Genomic DNA, 24,412 nt, shown 5'->3' with positions numbered 1-24,412 from the left:
GTGAGTCTGCTGCTGTTTTGTTCCTTCAGTTTTGCTTTGTTGTTATACTCCACAAATGAGGGAAATCATTTAGTGTTTGTCTTTCTCTGCCTGACTTATTTCACTGAGCATAATAATACCCTCTAGCTCCAACCATGTTGTTGCAAATGGTAGGATTTGTTTCTTTCTTATGGCTGAATGGTATTCCATTGTGTATATGTACCACATCTTCTTTATCCATTCATCTACTGATGGACACTTAGGTTGCTTCCATATCTTGGTTATTGTAAATAGTGCTTCAATAAACATAGGGGTGCATATGTCTTTTTGAATCTGAGAACTTTTATTCTTTGGGTAAATTCCAAGGAGTGGGATTACCGGGTCAAATGGTATTTCTATTTTTAGTTTTTTGAGGAACCTCCATATTGGTTTCCACAATGGTTAAACTAATTTACATTCCCACCAGCAGTGTAGGAGGGTTCCTTTTTCTCCACATCCTTGCCAGCATTGCTTTAGGAATTGAATATTTACAGTTTGGTGTTTCTCAAAGGTCTTGGACAGTTTTATCATTGTTTTGTTCTATATAGGATTTCCTTTAACTGATGGCTGTCTGTCTTGTTGTGAATTAGTCCATTCTTGCTTTAGTTTCTCCTTTCTAGGCCTCTGTGATTACTTAAGAAATAAGTCTCTGTGGGCTCTTGTTATTGTTTTTTCTTTCTTGCCATCAGCACTCTGCCATTGAAGGAGAATTCTGTCTTCAGATCAGTGGAGAAGTTGGAATAGTAATGAGATGAGGATTCTAAATTCTTAAATGAAGCTCTTTTTGCTAGAGTCCTAATCCCTGTTCATTTGACTACAGATAGCTTTTGCCTTGATTCCTCAGAGCAGTAACTATTTAGTAATTTTGTTCCTTTTCTATTACAGTAATGTCTCAGACTTACAGCCCAATGAAGCCAAGAAATTACCAACTAGAACTCACTTTGCCTGCTAAGGAAGGAAAAAACACAATAATATGTGCTCCTACTGGTAAGACAATTGTTATTACCTTTATACTGTGTCTTACTTTTTCTTCTTTTTTTGAATAATGGGACAAAATGGACAAGTTTCAGTTTTTCCCTTGTTCTATTTGTCTTTTGAGAAAACTGTCCTATTAATATAGTCCCAGGGTATTTTAAAGAACATGAGGGAAAGAAAAATGTGCTCTCTTAGTTTGATTCAGGCTGTTTGAGAGCATGTACCCTAGGAAATGCCTTGATAATTTTTGGTCATGGTATAAATTCTGATATTGTTAACCATCTACATTACCAGTTTAGTCAGCACAGTGGTTTTGGGGGAGCCAAAAATAATTACCTTTCTACAAAAATATTTTAGTATAATATTAGTTACACGTTTTCTTTTTCTTTACATGTTAAAAGGTTGTGGAAAAACCTTTGTTTCACTTCTTATATGTGAACATCATCTTAAAAAATTTCCAGAAGGACAAAAGGGGAAGGTTGTTTTTTTTGCTATTCAACTCCCAGTATATGAACAGCAGAAATCCGTGTTCTCACAATATTTTGAAAGACTTGGGTAGGTATAATAGTTGGTCCTACTTCTTTTTCTCTAGCTTCATGTAACTGGTGTGTTTTCAGCTTTGTTTTGTTTTTAGAAAACCATGATTCAAAAGCTTTATAATAGATTTAGCTTTTATATAATTTAGATGTAATTCTTCCATAGACTCAAGTCTTTTTTTGTTAGATATGTCTGCAATCCTAAATTCCTTTGGTTAACTCTTGTAGAATGAGTAAATGACTTAAGAGATAAATTTTACATTTAAATGGCACTTTTAACTTTTTAATGATTTCATAATTTATTTAATATTAGTCTTTAAATACTATTTTCTTCCTCAGTGGCTTGAGAGAATTAATGTATACTACTAGTTTGCACTTATTGACCACTTACTATGGATAAGACTCTGCAAGCCCTTGTCTCCAGCTATATTCCTTTTGAACTTAGGGAGAACTTTGGTGTTCTCATATCTAGGGTTTCATATCTTTTTGGATCCCCATTCCCATTGTGGTTGATAATAGGGAATTTCTCTCATTTCCCAGGTACAAAGTTGCAGGCATTTCTGGAGCAACATCTGAGAATGTCTCAGTGGAACAGATTGTTGAGAACAATGATATCATCATTTTAACTCCACAGATTCTTGTGAACAGCCTTAAAGATGGGACTGTCCCATCACTCTCTGTCTTTACTTTGATGATATTTGATGAATGCCACAACACCAGTAAAAACCATCCTTATAATATGATCATGTTTAATTATCTAGATCAGAAATTTGGAAGATCTTCAGACCCACTGCCCCAGGTATTGCTAAATTCAGAAAGATTCCTCAAAACAGCTGTAATCTACCTAAAATCCTATTTACTTACTCTATGGCCACATTGAGGTTGTTCTTCTCATGTCCTAAGTCCATATTGTGTAACTCTTTGGTTAACTTTGATTCATTCATTCAATCATCCACTTAACAAACATGTGTTAGGTTCCTCCATGTGTTGTGTGCTGTGCTAGGTACTGGGGATGCAAATATAAAAAGACAGTTTTTGCCCTCAAACAGCTGAAGTTTTGTGGGGAGCCATATAAGTAAGAATTATGTCATAATTTATCATGATAGAACACTGTGGAGATGGGTACAAGGTGCAGTCAGAGCAGAACCGAAGGAGCTCATGAGTGTGCTATGAAAGTACAGCAAGGCCTAACAGAAGTTGGTTTAGGCAAAAACTAATGATAATTTACAAGGAAGATAGGTGAATGGATGTTTTCATTAAAGGCTACAGTGTGTCCAGAGGCATGCAACTATGAAAGAACACGGTGTGTTCAATAATCTTGAAGCTCTTCAGCATCACTTGAGTGTGGAATATGAAGTAGCAAATTGCACAGCACAGATAAGGCAGGGTGGGAGAGAGGGGGCCATCAGGAGAACAAGATGCCAGAGAAGATCAGAGGGAACAGTATAAGTAGGCAAGCAGATGGATTAGTGCTGGAGAGCAGATGGAACGTGATTTTGGTCTCATCAGAGGGAAGAGGCTGAGAAGAGTCCAGACAGAGAATAATTCCTACTTGGAGGAAGAAGAGAAGCAAATCCCTAGCTTCTAACCTCTTTTCTCTTAAACCTAGTTGAGGTAGATAGACCATTTGCTGAGAATAAGCAAGGTGGGAATTGGGAAGGGAGCTCAGGGTGCATGGAGAAGATCTGAAATGGGAACAAGAACTAAGGAATACACAGAAGAATTGCTTGGTCATATTGGGGCCCAGGTGGAGTTGGAAACCATGAGTTTGTGGTATATATACCTATCTCACACTTGTATAAAGTTCTCTGGCCCTAGTAACTACCTGTTTAGGAAGCACAGGTTAGAAGAAATTCTTTGTGGTGCCCCTGAACAAAATTTAGTAGCAATCTCATTTCTTAACAGCTGCTTCTTCTAGAACAAAATTGGGTAGTTAACTAGATTCCTTGCTAATGCATCAATTATTCAATTTTTACTAAGTGGCTGTTAGAGGAAGAAATAAATATTTATTTGGTGACCATGAAGCTAAATTCTTTGTAAATATTATCTTACTGAGTTCACACAACTACCATTTAAGACAGCTATTGTTTTCTAACTTTCCAGAGAGCTGAAGATACTTGTCCAAGAACACAAGCCTGTTGTGACATGGCTGAGATGGAAGTGAAAGTGGGTCTGATTTCAGCCCTTTTCCTTTTCAGTATATTGTCCTATGGATCACGGGGGACACAGGGATAAAAAAGAGAGAAACTCTGTCTTGCAAGCATTTCCTATCTTGGTTTCTATGCTGATTTGTGTTCCCCTGATAAGTTGTGGCTCTTGGCATTTATTCAGCACCTTGCCTATTTAGGACCCTTCCATTTGCAGTTTCATAGAGGATATCAGGGAAAAAAAATTGTCTTGCTCTTTATTTGAAGTTAGTATTAAAAAAAACCTACTTTATCAGAAAAGAGTTACAAGAGGGGTTACAGAAACATCATTTTACTTTCCAGACAACTAATGATCTGGAATGCTCCTTACAGGTCATTGGGCTGACGGCATCAGTTGGCGTTGGGGATGCCAAAAACACAAATGAAGCCATAGAGTATATCTGCAAACTGTGTGCATCCCTTGACACATCAGTGATAGCAACAGTCAAAGAAAACGTGGAAGAACTGGAGGAAATAGTTTATAAACCCCAGAAAGGTAAGTGGGATTGAGTAACAAGCCTATTGAGACTTTGTTACCCCTGCTGTTCCACTTTAGAGCCATTTGGATGAACACTGGAGTTTTACCCTTTTTTTGTTTAGTAGAAAATATTTAACTGCAAACTTGGGAAGCAATCATGTTTCCAGTCTTTCTTGTCAACTGAGCCCTCTCCCCAAGGATTGGATGAACCTCAGGAATGGCCTGTTGAAAGCAAACATTCTTACTCTTCAGTTCCATAAAACTCTTATAACGATACTAACAATGAAAGAGAGGTGATGAGAAAATCTAAGCATGTAAATGGCCAGGTACTGGGTTCAGTTCTTCCCCATGTTCCATGCCTGTGGAGGATACTGCATGGCCATTCATCACTTGAATATGTATCTGATAGTTTTGGTTGAAATGAAATTATCTGAATTCATCATATCTTTCTTCAAAATATGATTTTAAAAAATAAGATTGGCAAATGTTTGTTGAATACCAGTGCTATACTAACTTAGGAAGAGTGGGGAGAGGAGATATATATGACTTCATCATTGTTATCTGAATAGCATGTGACTCGATAAGGCAGAAAAACATACATGAAATTGTCAGGGAAGGGGTGGTTAAGTTTCTTTCTCAGAACTACCTGTAAGAAGTTTGAGAAGGTACCCATTCTAAACTTTTTAGTATCAAATACAGATTTCTTCATAATCCAGTCCCCCTTACCCTCTGAGTTCATCTCCTCCCACCTCCCATAAACCCAACCATGTTACATTCCTCTGGGCTCCTCAAGTGTATCATGCTTTTTCTATTTTATCCTGTGTACATGACTGTGCTTGATTCCTCCTTCTCTCTTCCCCTGTTTATCACACAGCACCGCCTGCCTCTTCTGGAAGAATTAGAGATCCCTTTTCATGTGCTCTATGACACCTTACATATACTTATGTTACAGCAGTCTGCTGTGGCTACTTGATGTGATCTTTCTCCTAAGAACATAGCCCTCTCTGGAGCATGGAGTGCGTTTTCAACCTTTTATCACCAGAACATGGTGCATAGTAGGCAGTTAATGTTTCTACTGAAACAATGCAATAATGAATATCAGGAACAATGTGAACACTCCTGGAGGTTGAGTGGGAAAGGGGAAGGTTAAGAACAGAGACAGGGTTAAGAGTGTGGCATTTGCAAAGATGAATAACAGCCTCAGCAGAGCAGAGGCTCTGTGCTGAGTGACAGGAGAGCCAAAGTGAGAAGTTGGATTCGATCCAGACTATGAACAACAGAGATGTTGGAATCAGTGCATTAAGCACTAGGGAGCTTTTGCAAGGGTTTTGAGTGTTTGTTAGATCTAGACTATTTGTCTATAAGCTTGGGACCTCAGGCTTTACAGAGGAAGTAACGAAGGCAGAGAAACATTTGGAGATGCCTACTTTGAACTGATGTGTTCTTCCTGAAAACTACTCACTCTCTTTTGATGGCTCTAGTTTTCAGGAAAGTGGAATCACGGACTACTGACAGATTTAAATGCATCATATCTCAGCTAATGTGGGAGACAGAAAGTCTGGCAAAGAGTGTCTTTGATGAAATTGGTACCATAATTCCTGGTGAGATAAATCTCATTTTGTACCCTCTCCATTTGGGAATAGCCATATATCGTTCACTCGTGTCGTTTTGTATTCTCCTTAGTTCTGGCAATGTCAAAACCATATCCTGAGGTTGAGTTTCTTAATTATAGGTTATTCAAGAACCTTGTAAGTTCTGCTTTATTTTGTCTTGCCTTTTTATTTTCTTTTTAAATATAAAGTAAATCCATCTGGACATACACACCTGCAAAATAATCATGTTTATCAGGTCATTGCTTTTTTGATGTTTCAAATTAGCCTCTGTCCTCACTTCCCTTATTTATATGAATGAAACCACTATTTCCCTGATGACTCAGGTTCAGTCCTAGAGGTGGTCTTTGATTCATTCCTTTTTTGAGACTCTCTCATGAAGTCAGCAAGTTCTGTTCTTTTTCTTTTTATTCATTTATTCACTCACTAGATATTTGTTGGGCCAGGTACTGTGATGGGTAATGGAAATAACAAGATTAAAGACATTGTCTCCACCCTCAGGGAACTCACAGTCGAATAATAAGAATCAGGTGCAATGCAATTTAATTAGTAACTTAAAACCTATACACATTTATGTTACACTACAAGAAGATATGTCAAAGAAATAATCAATCTTCCCATGTTTTCTTCCGTCTGCTACTTGTATAGCTTCTCTTCTTCCTTCATAATTACAACCCCTAAGTAGAATTCGTGCCTCATATCGAAATTACCGAGTATCATAATTCTTCCAAGTGGTAAAGATACCTCAAGACAAATGCTGGGCATAGAAGCCACAGGGCATAAATCTGCAAAAAAGTAAAAAGCTAACCTTTTCAAACAATATTGCTTCTCTCTCACTTACCAACTTTACATCTCCCTGTATGGCCCCGGAAGATGACTGGTTAGCCAGAGACGGGTAAGATTCCTCAAGGGAGGAACAACCTAAGACAGGCACAGTCGCAGGGGGGCCATCAGGTGAGAAATTGGGGATCAACAGAGGTGAGGCTTAGAACCTCACTCCCCCTGTTTTGAGAGAAATCTTCTGCATCCGTGGATGTTTTGTTGCCCTTGTCTAGCTTGGATTAATACTTAGTCTATAGGCACACACCTGATCATCTACATTTACTCTCTTACAGCACTAAACTATGTTTTCTACCTTTATCTTGCATCTACCTACCACTTCAGCATTTTATTTAAAAAATAATAATAATAATAAGGGAGAAATGTGGGATTCACATATAAATCAAGTATAAAAATCAAACAAATAATCATAATTGACCTGATTGTTTATAGTTCATGATGCGTGATCAAAACCGAAAGTTTCTGTGATATGACTGCCCTTGTACTGTTCACCATGTAAGAACTTATTCACTATGTAAGAACTTGTTCACCATGTAAAAACTTGTTCGTTATGCTTCAGAAGATTGGAGACTGTCGAGAATTAGGCTTGGGGTTGATTAATGATTGTGCATTGAGTCCCCTATACAGAATTTTATTGTTGTTAACATCCATATGATCAATAAATATGAGAGATGCCCTCTCAAAAAAAAAAAAAAGTATCAGGTGCAAGTAGTTTCCATGTGGCAGTGCTGAGTCACACAGTGGGCACCAGGGAACACAGGGGAACTTTGGCCTGGACTGGGCTGCAGGTAAGGCTTCCTGGGGGAGGTGATGCCTGAGGCAGTCTTGAAGTCAGCCAAGTTAAGAAAATGAGACAATTAAGTGAGGTCAAGAAGTCATCAGGCATAGAAGGAAAAGAGAGCATAATGACTTTTAGAAACTGGAAGCATTTTATGGTAATTCCAACGTGTGAGTAGTAGAAAAGAGTGAGGCTAATGGGAGAGGCAGGGGGCAGACAAAGATGGGCCTGGGTAGGCCAAGGTCAGTTTGAATTTTATCCTAAAAGCAATGGGGAGCAACAGAAGATTTTAAACTGACAAGTGATGTGATAAGGATAGCAGGGAATGAAGAGGGACAAATAGAGGCAGTCAAGATGAGTTGGTGAAGAGAGGAGGCTTGTGCAAAATGCTGAAAACAGGAAGTTTCAGATTTAATGGGGAACTGATTTGGGGTGGGGGGTTGGGGTGATTCCCCCTAGGCTTCTGACTTGGGCACCTGTATGTATGCCAGTGGGTGGTACTGGTTCCAGAACTCCTAGGATCAGCTCTGGCACACACAAGGTGAGTTTAGAGTTTTAGAGATGTTGAATTTGTGATGTCTGCAAGACACTTTGTGGTGCTTTGCCTTCCCTCACACTTGTTTTCCTTTTCTCTTTCCTTTCACAGCTTGATTTAGAACTTATCTAACAGCCTTCTAGCTGGTTTGCCCACCTCCATTCTCTTTTCCATCCAAGCCCCCATTACTGGTCAGTCTTCCTGAAATACCAGTTTTATCATGTAAATGTTCTGTGTAATCCCTTTGCCTTCCAGGCAAAGCTCTCTAAGCCTCTAACCTGAGAGTCTATGGCCTGCCTGCACGATCTGGTTTTACTTATCTTTCCAAGTTTACTTTCCACTCATCTACTTGAATCCTTTGATTTAGCAGTTCCCTGGATGAGTTCATTCACTTGTTCAATTAATTCAGTGCTAGGCAATGTGCTAGGTGATGGGAATACATCATGGATCCTCAGATAAGCCCCTGCCAGTCTGAGTGGCATTTCCAGTCTTGACAGTGAAGCCGAAGTTGATAAGTAATAATAATAAAGTGACAGGATGGGAGTAGGTGGGTGGTGGAGACAGGTGTTTCAGGCAGAGAGAACAGCTGTACAAAGGCAGGAGAGTAGGGAGAGTATGGGGACTTTTCATTAGTCCTGTCAGATACAGGCAGGCAAGTGGCTAGAGATATGAATGAGAAGCAGGTGGAGGCTAGATCACAGGGATCCCATGACCTAGGACAGGAATCTGGCCAGAGGAATCACTAAAGATCTTCAAGCAGTGGGTAGCATATTTTCTTACCTGCAGTTTTAGAAACTGTCTCTAGCTGCTGAGTGGGGAATGGATTGTAGGGAGTGGGGAGACCATTGGGAGGCCATCATATTATCCAGGAACATTATGTGGTCTGAATTGGGGAGGTGGCAGAAGGGTGGACAGATGTGAATTTCTACCTCCTTATTCCTTCTGCCTCTCATACCTACCTCCACCTTTTCACCAACCCAAATCCTGTCAGCTTCTCATTTCCAGATTGCTTTCTATTTTCACACCTACCCAAGTTCAATAAGTACTTGTTGATTCATCTGATTTCCTGCCAGCTACCTCACTTATAGTTAAGGCTGGGAAAGGAGCATCAGTGCTATTCTCTGGGTGGCCTCCTTTGTTCCTCCTACTAAAAATGAATGGGCAAGAAGAGCATTTTAACCTGGAAATACAGCTATTGTCTGTGAATTTTACTGTACTATGCTTTTCCTTGAGGAGCCCTGGAGAACTGATCCTAGAGTAACTCACAGACTGAGACACCTGAGAACAGGGCTGTGTCTCCCTTATCCTTTTATCCCCAGCACACTGATGCTCAATTTTTGAGCAGCAGATGCTCAGTTTTTGAACCAAGCAACTGAGGCTTAGCTGAGGAGATGCACGCTTACAGAAGCATCCATGGCAAGCGTGCTTTGAGCACTTGTTCTGTGCTTGGCCCTGAGAAGAGTTCTGTGGAGATCAGATGGTTAAAACCATAGTAAAGAGAACAGGCTATGATTTCTGTCTTCCTGCTTTTAAACATCCTCCTCTGCTGAAGCTCATGAGACCTATTATTTTTGCACATTGTTTCTTCATTTTTAAACCAAAGTTAGATTTTGTCATGTCTGTTGTTTTACCTCTGCTTTGGTTGTCTGTCATAATGCCTGTAAGGCTAAGGTATCAGGCATGCTGGATTTGAATGCCTGTGCTCCCTCATGTACTGTGTTACCCTGGGTAAATTACTTCACTTTTCTGAGCTTCAGTTTCCTCATCTATAAAATGTAGTACTTGCCTCATGGGCTTGTGAAAATGAAATGAAATTATGAATGTAAGACCCTGTGATTCTTGGTACATAGTAAGTGTTCAGTAAACAATCTTATACATACACAGATACATTGCTGAAACAGGCTCTTTCAGGAGGAATACTTTATTTACAGAGAGTAAGAAAGGAAATTAGAGGGTGAGGCATGCTTGGAACTTAAATGACTGACTATATGGTAAAATGAAAACTTTTTTTTCCAGAAAAATTAGCTCAAATTCAAAATAGGGCTTTTGGAACACAGAAATATGAACAATGGATTGTTGCAGTTCAGAAAACGTGCATGGTGTTTCAGATGCCAGACAAAGATGAAGAGAGCAGGATTTGTAAAGCATTGTTTTTGTATACTTCACATTTGCGGGTATGTTACTTTTGAAAGTCATATTTTAATTGTAGCACCTACTGGGAACTGTACTCTGGTAGCTGAGAGAACTTCAAGTTTTCATCCTGTCCCCATGAGCTCACTTAGGAACTTTCCAGGAGGTTCTTATGAAACAAATTCCAAAAGTCATCCCATTCAACATCTTTGTTGTTTTCTGAAACATAACACTATAGGCAACAGGATGGAAACAAAGGTTGAGGGTCTGTGCTGTGCCTGCAGCACTCCCATGAGTGACATGATTGAAAAAAATGGGGTGATGATGAACATTATTGGAGATACAAAACTAGTGACAGTCATCTTGAAAGTGAGTGGCTCCTGTTAACATATCCTGAAGCATATGTTTTCTCACCTTTGGTAAAGCCACATGCTCAGAAATCCAGGGTCTCTGGTTGCTCTCTGGTTAACTGAAAGTTGACCCCCTTGACTTATCATGCCATTAAAAATATTTAAAAATGCACTCAACAGTCTGCATTTATAGAATTGTAATGGATTTAATTGAATATTTGGTGTAGGTGGTCAGCACCATCATTCTGGACACAGCAGTTACAACTCAGTGATGGCTTTGGATGTAGAGAGATTAAGTTGAATGTATGGGTTATGGTTCAGGTTGATGTGGAAGTTGATTTGCTTTTGATTTTTGTGTTTTAATATTTGACATGCATTTTCTTGTAATTTTCTCTTTCTCTTCCAAGGTAGAATTCTAGACTCCAAAGTGATCCTAATTAGTTAATGACTCTAATTAATATTTTTTTTTCAGTATTTGGTTCAAAGGTTTTATTACAGTACCATTAGAAACTGTTTATCTTTAGAAACTAAGTTGGAATAGATTTGAGAAAAGTTCATTCTTAAAATTAATTCTGTGCTAAGTACAGTTAATTGAGCCTAAGTATGAGTAATTGTACAAGTGATTGTATTAGACATTAGAAACACATTGAAACTCAGTTTTCATTTTAAACAGAAATATAATGATGCTCTCATTATCAGTGAGCATGCACGAATGAAAGATGCTCTGGATTACTTGAAAGAGTTCTACAATAATGTCCGAGCAGCAGGATTTGATGCAACGGAGCAACATCTCACGCAGAGATTTGAAGGTGGGTGGTGTTTGCAGAGAAGGAAGCCACTGGAGCCTGGTGACTCCAGTGACAGCATACTTACAGAGTATTATACTTAACGTATGGTGATGCTCAGGGAGTTGTCCTGGGTTTACGAAGATACTATAGATAGCAGGACTATTAAGCTTCAGTGAAATCTGGTACTTACAGAAAGAATCCCCTGCTTACACTACTTCCTATTTTGAAGAAGGAAAATTAGTAGGATTTGTAAAGGATATGTCCCATAGAGATAGTCAATGGTAAGTAGCATTTTCAAAAATTTTTAGTAATTTAATAAAGGTTTAAAGAAAATTTTAAGTGTATTAGTGATATTAAAGAGACTTTAATTTATATATTTCTCTATAAAGAAGAAAAACAAAATGGCCCATAATCCCACTGCCCTCATATTAAGAGAAGTACAGAAAAATGTTAAATGAAAAGTAAGTCTTCCTACTTCCTCTTTCAAATTCCTTTTCCCAAAGGTAATTTTTTAAGCCTATTCCAAAGTATTCACTGTGCATATGTGTAGCCCAGTGGTGTGCTGCTAAACACGAACAGTCAGCTCTCTGGGAGAAAAAAGCTCCCAGCTGTAAGCTCTGCTTCTCAGCTCATGGTATGCATGTATCAGTATTCTTAACATAGACATTTAATCAATGGTTATTACTCATAATATTCTAGTCAAAGATTGAGAGATTAACTGTTTGAACTATATCTAAAAGTCACAATGTATTCTAAACTTCTAGAATTAATAAGCCATTTATAAAATGTTCCCCTTTTGCAGAAAAGTTGCAGGAACTAGAAAGTGTTTCCATGGATCCCAGGAGTGAGAACCCTAAACTTAAAGATCTCTGCTTCATCTTGCAAGAGGAGTACCACTTAAACCCAGAGAGTAGAACCATTCTCTTTGTGAAAACCAGAGCACTTGTGGATGTAAGCTTCTTCCCTCTTGAGGATAACAAATTGACCCAATACCATTTTATTGAAGATTGTCCTTTCCTCACTGCTCTGCAGTCAAGCAACCATATATGTATGGGTCTGTTTCTGGGCTATTATATTCTGATTATCTGTTTGTTTAGCTTTACACTATTACCTCACTTAGCTTTACACTATTTGTCTTAATCACTCTAGTTTATGGTAAGTCTTGATACCTATAGGGCAAACCCTTCATACTTCTTAAATTTTCTCAATTTTTAAGATTTTAGCCATCCTATGAGCACATACTGGCATTTCACTAGGGTTTTAATTTACATTTCACTAATAGAGTTGAACATTTTTTTCATATACTTTTAGCCATGCATGCATGCATCTCCTTGGGTTAAGTGTTCACATCTTTTGCCCATTTTAAAACTGGGTTTAATTGGGTTGTTTATCATGTTATTGTTGAGTTTTTGAGAGTTCTTTTTATATTCTGACAAAGAAGCGCTCTGCCAGAAATATGATTTGCAAATATTTTGTTCTGGTTTTTTCATTCTTTCAACTGTGTCTTCTATAGATTGAAATTTTTGACTTTTGACCAAGTCCAATTTATCATTTTTTTCTTTTTGTGGATTGTGCTTTTGGTATTGTATCTAAGGAACCTTTATTTACTCAAGATCACAAAGATTTTCTCTATATTATCTTCTAAAAGTTTTATAGTTTTACATTTTACATTTAGGTCTACAATCCATTTTGAGGTGTGGGTTGTGATGCTTTTTTTCTTTTGGCATGTGGACACCCAGGTGCTCCAGTGCTGTGTGTTGAAAAGACTATCCTTTCTCCTTGCCTTTGTAATTTTTTAAAAAGTCAGTTGACTTATTTCTGTGGATCTGTTTCTTTCTGGATTCTCCATTCTGTTCCATTCAGTTATATGCCTATCCCTTCACCCATCTCACACTGTCTTGATGATTGTAGCTTTATAGTAAGTTGTGAAATCAAGTAATATAAGCCCTTAACTTTTTTCTTTCTTTCATAATTGTTTTAGCTACCTTCCTTTGCCATTCCATTTATATTTTAGTTTCATCTTACCCACATCTGTGAAAAGGTCTGCTGGCATTTAGTTTGGGATTGCCTTGTATGTATAGATAAAATTGGGGACAAATGACAACAATATCAAGTCTTCCGATCCATGGCCTAATATAACTTCACTTTGTATTCTGTTATCTATGGCTGATAACAAATTACATCTAAAACTTTGTGGCTGGAAACGACAAACATCTCTAATCTTATAATATCTATGACCAGGAATCTGGACACAACTTAGCTGGGGAATTTCTCTCATGGTGCTGCTAAAGGTGTTGGCCATGACTGTAGTAGTCTCAAGGCTAGACTCGGAGGATCAATTTCCAGTCTTACTTACACAGTGTTGGCAGGCCTCAGAAGATACACTTCTAAGCTCACTCACGTGGGCCTCTCCACAAGGCAGCCTCACAGCATGGCAGCTGGCTTTCCCAGGCATGAGGGATCCAAGAGATGAGAGAGAGTGCTGGACATAGAGGTCACGGTATTTGTATAACTTCAGTTTGGAAATGATGTCTGTTGTATTTTATTCATTACAAGCAAGTTAGTAAGTTCAGTTTACTCTTGAGGGGAAGGAGTTATACAAGGATCTGAATAACAGGGGGTGGAGATTATTGAAGGCTACCTACTATGTCTTCTTTGGTTTCTTTTATCAGTTTTTTTGTCATTTTCAGCATACATAATCTGCACAGCTTTTTTTAGACTTGGACCTAAGTATTAATTTGTCAATCCTTTTATAAACTGTACTTTCTATTGTTTGTTGCTGGTATGTAGGAATACAACTGATTTCTGTATATTGATCTTTTGTCCTGAGGTCTTGCTAAACTCACTTACTAGTTCTACACTCCCACTGTTATGAACTTTGCATTTTTCACATAAAATATCTTGGCAATTAAACCATATCAGGTCACAAAGATCTATATACTATTATAGTTCCAAGAAGTTTTTTATTTTTTCAGGCTTGTCAATCAAAAATCTGTATACCAACTTAAAGTTTTCTTTCTTCTTGTATATATTTCAATGTTGAATTAATATAGATGGTATACAACTAGTGTCCGTCTGATAATTGCTTTTCATTTCTAGGCTTTAAAGAAATGGATTGAAGAAAATTCTAAACTCAGCTTTCTAAAACCTGGCATATTGACTGGACGTTGCAAAACAGATCAGAACCTAGGTATTTATATATAACGAATTAGGTTTAGTATACTATGTATAAGAATATATATAATATATTCAAATTCTTCTTTAATGCTTGTGTTAGCAGGGTTCAACTGGAGAAACAAAACCAGTAGGAGATTATACATACAAGCATATAGGCATATATATTGTTCATGTGTTTGTGTACATACACACATACATGCACACACACAGATTTGGGGATTGGCATACACAATTGGACTAGTGAAGCAAATCTGAAGTCTGGAGTGCAGGTGGTGAGCAGCAGGCTGGAATTCCATTGTCAGGAGCTATTTGGAGAATGTGTAAGCCCTCTTTTATTTTTTATTATATTTTATTTTATTTTTTTATTAAGATATCATTGATATACGCTCTTATGAAGGTTTCACATGAAAAACATTGTGGTTACTACATTCATCCATATTATCAAGTCCCCCCACATTCCATTGAAGTCACTGTCCATCAGTGTAGTAAGATGCCACAGAGTCACTACTTGTCTTCTCTGTGCTACACTGTCTTCCCTGTGACCCCCCCACACACTATGTGTATTAATCATAATACCCCTTAATCCCCATTTCCCTCCCTCCCTCCCCCTCCCTTCCCCACCCCTCTCTTTTGGTAACCACTAATCCCTTCTTGGAGTCTGTGAGTCTGCTGCTGTTTTGTTCCTTCGGTTTTGCTTTGTTGTTATACTCCTGCAAGCCCTCTTTTAAAGGGCTGACTTGATTAGGTCAGGCCCACCTAGGAAGAAATCCCTTTTGGTTAACTGTCTAGGAACTTTAATTACATCTGCAGTGTAATTTTCTCAGAAGCACCTAAATGAATAACTGGGAACTACAGTTCAGCCTAACCAAGTTGACACATCAAAAGGCCATGATGGGCGCTCCTCTTTCTGAGGTTGCCCGCACTTTCTAAGTGCGTAACTTTTTAATATTAAACTTTCTCTCTCCAACCTTTCAGGGCGCCTCTCCTTGCTGAGGCTGCCTGCTGCACTTCTCTCTTTAAGTAACTAAATAAAACTTTCACTCTGCTTCAAAAAAAAAAAAAAAAAAAATAGGCCATGACAGTGCTCAAATGCCAAAACCTTTAGACACTGCCTCCTCCTGTATGTTCTGCAAAAAAACCAAAGTTTGTTTGAGCATGTCACTCTCCTGCTCAAATTCTCAACCAGTAGATTAACTAGATACAGAAATGTTCTGGTTCTATTTTATTCTGTAAACTGTAGATGCTTTTGTGCATATTCTGTATTTTCCACCTTAAAAGAAATCCAAGCAGACAATCCTGAAATCTAGCCAGGGTGGCTGGAGGATGAAAGGCTGCCCCCATTATCATGCAGGAGGATCCTAGGTGGCCAGGCCTCACCTGACCTTCTCATAGCTGTGCTTCCCACACCTAAGTGACCAGCAAGGACAGGTCCTCGCTCTGTTCCTCCTGTTCAGGGTTGTTTATAAGAAGCAGTCCTCACCCTGTCACTCCTCACTCATCACACTTGTACTTTCTCCTTATGCAAATTTTAAACTTCATGAATCCAGATTTTGAAAATTTTGTTTACCAAATGAATCCAACATGACGTTATTTGGTTGCAATTCAAAGTTCTCTGCAGTCTGACTCCAAAATGAGTCCAAGCTTTGTTATTCCTCTACAAATACTCAGAAATATTTTATTTGTTCATTTATTCATCCATCCATCTACCCACCCACCTGCATGTGTTTAAGAACTTACTTTGTTCCAGTCATTGTGCTTCTGCCAAGGCAGCTTTCCACAACCTCCTAAAACTAGTAGTAGTGTCCCTTCTACCTTCTCATAGCACCCAACTTCTGCCTCTACTTCACTGTTATCACATTGAATTATAGCTTCCAATTTATATCCTTCTTCCATGAATTATGAGCTCCTTGTAGATAAAAATGGACCTTTTAGCCATTGTATCCTTATCTGATGAAACATAACTGCTGATGAACAAATGGATGAATAGGTTCAGAAATTAATAAAGTGAGGTGTCTTTCTTGGGTGTGCTAATTGTTCATTAGAATATGATGGTGAAATGAAATTGGTTTGGCCATAATAAAATATATCTCAGATTTTGACTGCTAGTATACTGTGAAAAAATTGGAAGTTTTACAAATTCTGTTAACTCTAAGGTAGAGAACCCTGATACTCTTTCTCCTCTCAGTACATCAGTGGCAGAGAACTGTATACTGTTGGGATCCTAGACTTAAATTCAGGATTCAGTTCTGCCATTAGCTAGCCTGTCAGTTTATGATACCTCCTGATCAAGTCTATGATACCTCATGATCTTCATTTGTAAAGGGGAATCACACTTGCCACATCAACTTAAAAGGGCTTTGTGAATTCCAGTAAGTAGATGTGAAAATGCTTTGTCAGCTGTAATCTCCTATACACATGCAAAGGCCTTATAATATGCTGCTGCTGTTTTCACAAAAACTCAGTATTTGTTCTGAGATAACGTGACTGAAGCTACACAGCTTGTAAGTGCCACAGCTGGGATTGGAACTCAGGCAGTCTTGTGGCAGAGTCCAAGTTGTTAGATTCCCCCTAATGCTCTTTCTAAAATAAGAATAGGAATTGGCCCCTCTGGCTAGGGTTTTTGGGGCATCATGAATATAAAGCACTTAAGGTACCTGGCATGTAAATAAGCATTCTATAATTAGAGCTGTTTTTTCAAGGGTAAAGTTCCCTCTTTGGTGAGTTGTGTAATACCCTCTGACTTAAACACAGGAATGACCCTCCCAGCACAGAAGTGTGTGTTGGATGCATTCAGAGCCAATGGAGATAGCAAGATGCTGATCGCCACCTCAGTAGCTGATGAAGGCCTCGACATTGCTCAGTGCAATCTGGTCATTCTGTATGAGTATGTGGGCAGTGTCATCAAAATGATCCAAACCAGAGGTGAGAGAAGTTTTGATGCCATTATTAATTAGCTGCCAATTGGTCTGAGTGTGTCTGTCATTCTGGACGTTCTCCTTTACTGAGCCATTGTTGGGTGTGTGACCAGTGGCACAGTGGACTCTGGCATTATTGACCTTAAAGGTAGTTTCCTTGGTCAGGATTGGGTGCTACAGTTTTGTCCACTAACATATACCTATTTTGACTCTTGCTCACAGTAAATACTGTTTACTTTACCAACATTGACTGACACATTTATGGAAGGGTGATCCCCAGGTGGATAAAGGCTTAGGCAGGCAGTGTGTGGACCTTTCATGGTTATATTTGTGGTGCTCATGGGCTCCCTGTAGTCCAGAAGAGATATTCCATGGGTTCTTCTGTCTCACTTGAACTAGATAGTCTCCTAACTAGTCTCTCTTCCTTTTTCCAGTTTCCATAACAACAGCTGCCACATTACTTCCTGAAAAACAGCTCTGAGCAAGTCACTTCCCTGTATAGAAACTCCAGTGGTTCCCTGATTTACTTGATGTCAAAAAGTTCAAAATCCAGCACCCACTTATCTTTCCAACCTTATTTCCAATTCTTCCCCTTTATTTATTATCCATTTCAGCTAACCTGACTTTATCATTTTTTTCCTTGTTGAAAGAATTGTTCATGTACTACTACTGATAAGATTGTTTTTCCTCTTCCCCTGCCTCCGTATCACCTGTCCCTAATTCCCCCCCGGATGCAATAATCTCTCTTTGGAATGCCCTTGGCTCTTCATATCTATCTTTCTTACAGCACTTACTATTTCCACCTATATTTTGGTGGTTGTGAACATATCAATCCCATTTCCTGAAGGCTCTTGAGAGAGGGTCTGTTTATTATTGATCTTAGAGCCCTCAGCATGTTCCTGAGGGTTCATGTTGGACTGTCTTTAAAGCAGTGTTTCTGTAATGTGGCTGCCCAATCACGCTGCACCATGGAGACCCTGAGGAAGCCAGGCTAGATGGGCACTTGTTTAATGTGCAGGTGCACACCTTCATTTGAGTCCATACTCTTAACAGCTCAATTTCCCAGAAAGCAGGATTCAGTGAACCAAAGTTGTATTTTAGGAATATCCCTACCCCTATCCCTCTGCCAATTGGTCTGATTTGTGAGTGTGTCTTTTATTCTGGATTTTCTCCTTTACTGAGCCATAGTTGAGTGTGTGACCAGTGACATGGTAGACTCTGGTTTAATTGACCTTAAAGGTGGCTTCCTTGGTCAGGATTGGGTATTCTCAGATTTTTCAGAGTTTTAAGTCAAAGACATCAAATAATATATTTATTTTCTGATAGGCAGAGGAAGAGCAAGAGGTAGCAAGTGCTTTCTTGTGACTAGTAATGCTGATGTAATTGAAAAAGAAAAAATAAACATATGCAAAGAAAAAATGATGAATGACTCTATTTTAAGCCTTCAGTCATGGGATGAAGCGGTATTTAAAGAAAAGGTAAGGCTTTTGATCTGTGTTACTCTTTCAGATATGACCGTAAGTAATAAACAGGGAATGTGAGCATGGCTGGTACCTTTTATTGTGTTTCTCCAAGTGTTGCATTAAAACTTAAGTTAGTGCTTAAAATTTTATCCTGCAGTGGACATCAGATTCATTTTGCTTTAAGTCTCAGTGAGATTAAACCGTATTTTATTAGTGCTAATACCTGAAATTATGTTTTTGGATTTAAAAGGCAAACTGAGCAAAATTACCCTTAAGTTGACAGTTCATCTTGAGGACTACACCTTAACACTACAAGACATAGACCTTCTTAATCTTTCCTCAGATGTCCCTTTCTCTCTAACGTCTGGAGTCCTCAGAGAAAAGCTCCCAGTGTACTGTGTAGGTGGTGTTGGACGCCTGTTTGTAGGTATGGATAATAACATATACTTTGGAGTGGCATACCTGTTCAACTCAGCTTCTTGATAGTGACCTTGATTTTACTGTAATTTCCTTAATAACACAGAAACATGGAACCAGATTGGGGAAAGTCAAGATGCACACACACGCACATGCCTGCGTGTACACCCACACTTTCTTTAAAACCCTTTGCGGATTTTCATCTCACAATCTCTGGAAGTGTTGAGCACTGTAGGGCTGGAGAAGAGCTGCATTAGAATCAGTGGTTCTAGTCCCAGTTCTGCCATTTACAAGATGTGTGACCTCAGGGAATTACTCTGCCTTTTAAATCACCAGTCTCTTCATTCATAAAGTTGGGAAAATAACAGCATTTAACTCACAGGGCAGTTTCGGAGATAAAAATGAGATGTATACATTGTTTAGCACAGTGCCTGGTGTAAAATAAGTGCTGAAGAAATGAGAGTTGTTGTTGGAGAGAGGTGTGAGACATACTCTAACTTCACAAAGACAAACCTTACAATTTAGTAGACAAAAGCGAGGAACCCTATTTTTTCCAAAAAAGGAAAGCCTTTTACCTTTCTCCTGGAGTGAAGAACAAGATGTGGATGTAAAGAAGTTCAGTTTCCAACATGATATGCTTATAACTACACACAATCAGGGTTTCATAGTTTTGATTTTTCCACCTCAGTACATGGAGTTAGGCTGCCTCTTCAACTACAGGTGGAAGGGGACACCGTGTGTGGTATATTTAGTCTGTAACTTTGGTTGAGCCTCTTTATCCTCTTACTGAGTTTTATTTAGCTTTAAGTATATCAATAATAGTTTGTTTTAACTTACTAGGTTTTATATCTGTTGGCTATAGGAAATTTAAAATATTTGGGATTATTAGTAATTAAATTTTAGTATCATTAGATGTAAGTGAATTTTTTTAAAATTGATGCCTAAAAGGCAAGTTTATATTTTTACCCTGTTTCCCATCACATTCTCCTTGCCCCCAACCTGCCTCAGGTAGTGATTAGAACCATGTCTGAGAAAACGAAATTAGAATTGCTCATAGGGAAATGTTTATCATGTAACCTAGGATTTTCACTTCTGGAAATTTATCCAAATGAAATAAGGGGATCAGTGCACATAACAGTGTTACAGATGACAAGGGGAGGGAGATTTCCATTAACAATGACAGCAGTGACTGCATGTGGCAACTCATACATGCAGAACATGGGCTCTCCACTAAGCCCTGCAAATGCTTTATTTATATCAACAGGCCTCACAGTAATCCATGCTGTAGAGTCTCTTGTTTTGTCATTTTGTAGGAGGGAAATTGAGGCATGAAGGCATCAGTGCCTTGTAGATCACACAGCTAGTTAGGAGTGGAACTGGCAGAGCCCATCTGTTCAATATCTACTGGCTTAACCAGAAATGTTTGAAGCGTAAGTAAATACAAAATATTTTACTGAGAAGTACAAAAATTTTACTGACGGATATAAGATAAATTAGGACAAAAGAAAAGAACATGGTAATGTTCTTGAATAGAATGGCTGAATATTTTAAAGATGTGCGTTAATCCCTAATTCACTTACAGGTTAATCGTAACCCATAATCAAAGTATAAATGGCATTTAACTTGATAAAATGGCCCCAGAGTTTATATATAAGAATAAATAGATGAAAATAGCTATGATAGCTCTGAAAAAATAATAAATGAATGGGAATTGCCCTACCCAATACTAAAGTACAAACTACTGTCATTAACATTTTTATGGTGGTTAAGACCAGCCTAACAGAGAAAAGCTAATATCAATGAGTATTTAACCTGTGCCAGGTGATCCTGAGCAGTTATAAACTCATGCTACCTCCCAACAACCCATGAATTAGGTGCTGTTATTGTTCCTACCTTGTATTTGAGGGAATTGAGGCACTTGCCCCAAATCACATGCTGCTAAGTGGTAGGAAGAGGATTTGCACCTAGGCTGTTTCTACCTGAAACACTGATAAAAAAGAGGCAGCATCACAAACTGGTGGGACAGAGCAGATCCTTCTACAGTTGACATTGTGGAAATCACCATGTTCTTTCTTCCTGCATGATGTTTCAAGTTTCCTTGTTTTATCATTAACTTAGAGAACTTCCTTTGGCTATTCTTTTAGGGTCTGTTGTTGAGTAAATTCTCTTAGTTTTCCTTCACCTTAGAATGTCTTGATTTCTCCTTTATTTTTGAAGGATATTGCTGGGTATAAGAGTCTGAGTTGACAGTTATCTTTCAGTATTTGAAAAATATTGTGTCACTTCCTTTTGGCCTCCATAGTCTCTGCTGAGAAATCTGCTGTCATTCAGATAGTTTTTCCCATATAGGTAAGGTGTCCTTTTTTTTCTGGCTGCTTTCAAGATTTTTTTTCTATGTCTTTGTTTTCAGAAGCTTAATTGTAATGTGTCTTGGTGTGGATTATTTTAGGTTTTCCTGTTTGGTATTTGTTCAGCTTCTTGAATCTGGAAGTTTATGTTACATTATGTTAAATTTGGGAATGCTCAGCCATTATTTCTTCCAGTACTTTTTAAGCTCTGCTCTCTTTCTTTTTCTAAAACCCCAGTGACATAAATATTAGATCTTTTTTAATAGACCTAAAGGTCCCTGAGGCTCTGTTCACTTTTTTAAAGTCTATTTCTATTTTTGTTTGTCTGTGTATTTGGGTAATTTATATATTTTTATTTTCCAGGTCACTGATCTTTCCTTTGTCCCCTCCATTCTGCTGTTTGAGCCCATCCACTGAGCTTTTAATTTTGTTTATTGTATTTTTCAGTTCTGAAATTCCCATTTGGCTCTTCTTGATATCTTCCATTTCTTTGTTAAGCCTTTATATTTGTTCATGTTTCAGAAGTGTTTGTGATTACTCATTGAAGCATTTTTATTATAGCTACTTTGAAAATTTTCATCTCTGTCATCTCAGTGTTGGCATCAATTGATTGTCTTTTTTTCATTCAATTTTAGATATTTCTGTTTTTTGTTATGAAAAATCATTTATTTACTAAAACCTGGACATTGTCATACTATGTTATGAAACTCAGGATCAGATTTAACCTTCTGTGTTTTTTCTGACTCTGTTCTGGCAGAGGAGGTGGGGACATTATCTCATTACTGCCAGGTGGAGATAGAAGTCTGGGTTCACCACTCAGCTTCTATTGATAGCAAAAAGGGGAGGTTCCTCATTACTGCTGGTCAGGGTGGAAGCTCTGGTGCACCACCAGATCTCCACTGACACCACAGGTATGTGGAGCCACCATGTGGCAGGGCTGAAAGCCCCGGCTTTCTACTTGGTCTTCTCTGACCAGCAGGTGGGAGTGCTGGGTGCTCCATTACAGCCCTGCCATAGAGTCATCACTCAGCCTTTGCTGGCGTGGGTGGCAGTTGAGCCACAGGTTTGTTTTTTATTTCTGTAGTGATTGGCAGGAATAGAAGTTATTGTCTAAACAGTTTTCTGTTCTGCTAAGCTGCCCCTTTCTTGACCCATTGACTAGAAAGAGTAGGCTTTTGTTGATACTTGAAAAAAATATGTGTCCATGGGCATTTGTGGTTGCCAGCTTCTTCAGCTTCAAGTCTGGGATATATGAGGTGAAAAGAAAACCCAGGGACTCATCACCATGTTGCTCCTAGTGTACTGAGGGTCCTAGCTGGTCTGCCTTCTGCTCTTCACCCTGAAGAATCCTTGTATGTTTATTTTATATATAATGCTCAGGGTTCTTAGTTGTAGTTAGCCAAGGCCTAAATTTTGAAATAGAATGCAGTCTTACTATACATACATTTAACTTTACTATAATTCAACAATATTTTCTGTGGTTACAAGGGGAGAGAGAAAAAAGATTTTAGGTGGGGGGGCTCTTCTGCCTGCTGTTCCATCCAATAGGTTTATGCCCTGGAATTGGGTGTAATTATGCCTGAAACAGTCAATTTGTAAAGGATTTTTAAAGCTTTATCAACTACTAATGTAGAAAGTATGATTCAAATGACTATTTTATGGACATCTTTAGTGCTTATATGGAACCTTTGATGAAGAAATTAAAAAACTGAATGGAGGCCAAGTTAAATGCTAACAAAAGAGGAGAACCAATAAAATTATCTGTGGGGTTTTTATAAACAAGGCAAAGTACTGTATGTTCATGGATGTTACATATGAATGATCGATTATATATACATGTATGTATGTATGGGGCTATGTATATATCTCTTATACTTAAATTACAAATTTATGAGGTTGGGTTTTTTTTTGTATGTAGGTTTGCAAGATACAGAGTCATGAAAAATTCATCAGGGATAGTCAAGAAAAGGTAAAACCTGTACCTGATAAGAAAAATAAAAAACTGCTCTGCAAAAAGTGCAAAGCTTTTGCATGTTATACAGCTGATATAAGAGTGGTGGAGGTAAGCAGCCTTTTTAACAAAGAGCACAGGGTCATTTTTTAGCACTAATTAAAATTTACTATTTATTGTGAAACAGTTTATAGTAAGAATACTATTATTTCTCTTGTTATCATGACCATGGTCCATGTGTTTTAAAAAGGCCAGGAAGTTAAAAAGAAACCCTTGATGTTCAATAACAGTGAAATAGTTTTAAAAATTGCTGCACAGCTACTTAATTAAATATTATGTAGCCATTAAATGTTATGCTAAATGCAATATGATATCCTGGATTAGATCTGAGAACAGATAAACAATATTATTAGAAAAAGTGGTAAAATCAGTAGTTTAGTTAATAGTTATGCACCACTATTAATTTCTTAGTTTTGACAAATGCACTATGGTATTTAGCATTCAGAGAAGCTGGCTGAAGGGAATACAGTAACTCTGGACTATCTCTGCAACTTTTCGGTAAAACTAAAGTTATTCCAAAGTAAAGTTTATTAAACAAAATGATAAATATGCTATGATTATAGCACTGTGAAATAATAGCAGTATTACCATCTACTACCAACCACAAAAAATAAAAAATCTTGACTTGCACAGAAAAATGACTAGAGGAAATATACTAAAATATATCAGTATTTTATAGTGGGATTCTGTTTTTTTTTTCTCTTTCTACTACTATATGGTTTCTAAATTTTGTTTTTGGTATGAATTACTTTTATAATGAAAACAAAATATGAACTTACTTTAAAAACATAACATCTGCAGGTTAGCTTTCTATACATATATATTTTTTTCCTTAAAACTTTTAGAAAAAGGGTTAG

At 38.0% G+C, this 24,412-nt stretch overlaps 1 protein-coding gene and 1 long non-coding RNA gene across 5 annotated transcripts in view; both read left to right on the top strand.

Annotated features, from left to right (window-relative positions):
- The window catches only part of RIGI (RNA sensor RIG-I), a 57,834-nt gene that overhangs the window by 32,108 nt on the left and 1,314 nt on the right, over positions 1 to 24,412 (top strand). For 3 of the 4 annotated variants that reach the window (XM_036898162.2, XM_036898160.2, XM_036898163.2), the window contains exons 6-17: positions 904 to 1,005; positions 1,395 to 1,548; positions 2,070 to 2,328; positions 4,049 to 4,211; positions 5,675 to 5,794; positions 9,973 to 10,130; positions 11,110 to 11,245; positions 12,027 to 12,175; positions 14,324 to 14,414; positions 17,153 to 17,323; positions 18,643 to 18,794; positions 23,463 to 23,606. In XM_036898162.2, the coding sequence (XP_036754057.2) occupies positions 904 to 1,005; positions 1,395 to 1,548; positions 2,070 to 2,328; positions 4,049 to 4,211; positions 5,675 to 5,794; positions 9,973 to 10,130; positions 11,110 to 11,245; positions 12,027 to 12,175; positions 14,324 to 14,414; positions 17,153 to 17,323; positions 18,643 to 18,794; positions 23,463 to 23,606 (1,799 nt within the window). The remainder of the gene's footprint in view (positions 1 to 903; positions 1,006 to 1,394; positions 1,549 to 2,069; positions 2,329 to 4,048; positions 4,212 to 5,674; positions 5,795 to 9,972; positions 10,131 to 11,109; positions 11,246 to 12,026; positions 12,176 to 14,323; positions 14,415 to 17,152; positions 17,324 to 18,642; positions 18,795 to 23,462; positions 23,607 to 24,412) is intronic. The other variant, XM_036898161.2, reaches the window with a different exon arrangement.
- LOC130683004 (uncharacterized) lies at positions 5,801 to 7,962 on the top strand. Its single transcript, XR_008996545.1, has 2 exons — positions 5,801 to 6,333; positions 7,346 to 7,962. It is a non-coding gene; the product is annotated as an uncharacterized LOC130683004 (long non-coding RNA).

The sequence above is a fragment of the Manis pentadactyla genome, chromosome 3 (genome assembly GCF_030020395.1).
Source record: "Manis pentadactyla isolate mManPen7 chromosome 3, mManPen7.hap1, whole genome shotgun sequence".
Lineage (NCBI taxonomy): Eukaryota > Metazoa > Chordata > Mammalia > Pholidota > Manidae > Manis > Manis pentadactyla.
The sequence above is the reverse complement of the archived record's forward strand: the minus strand, read 5'-3'. Positions and strand labels throughout refer to the sequence as shown.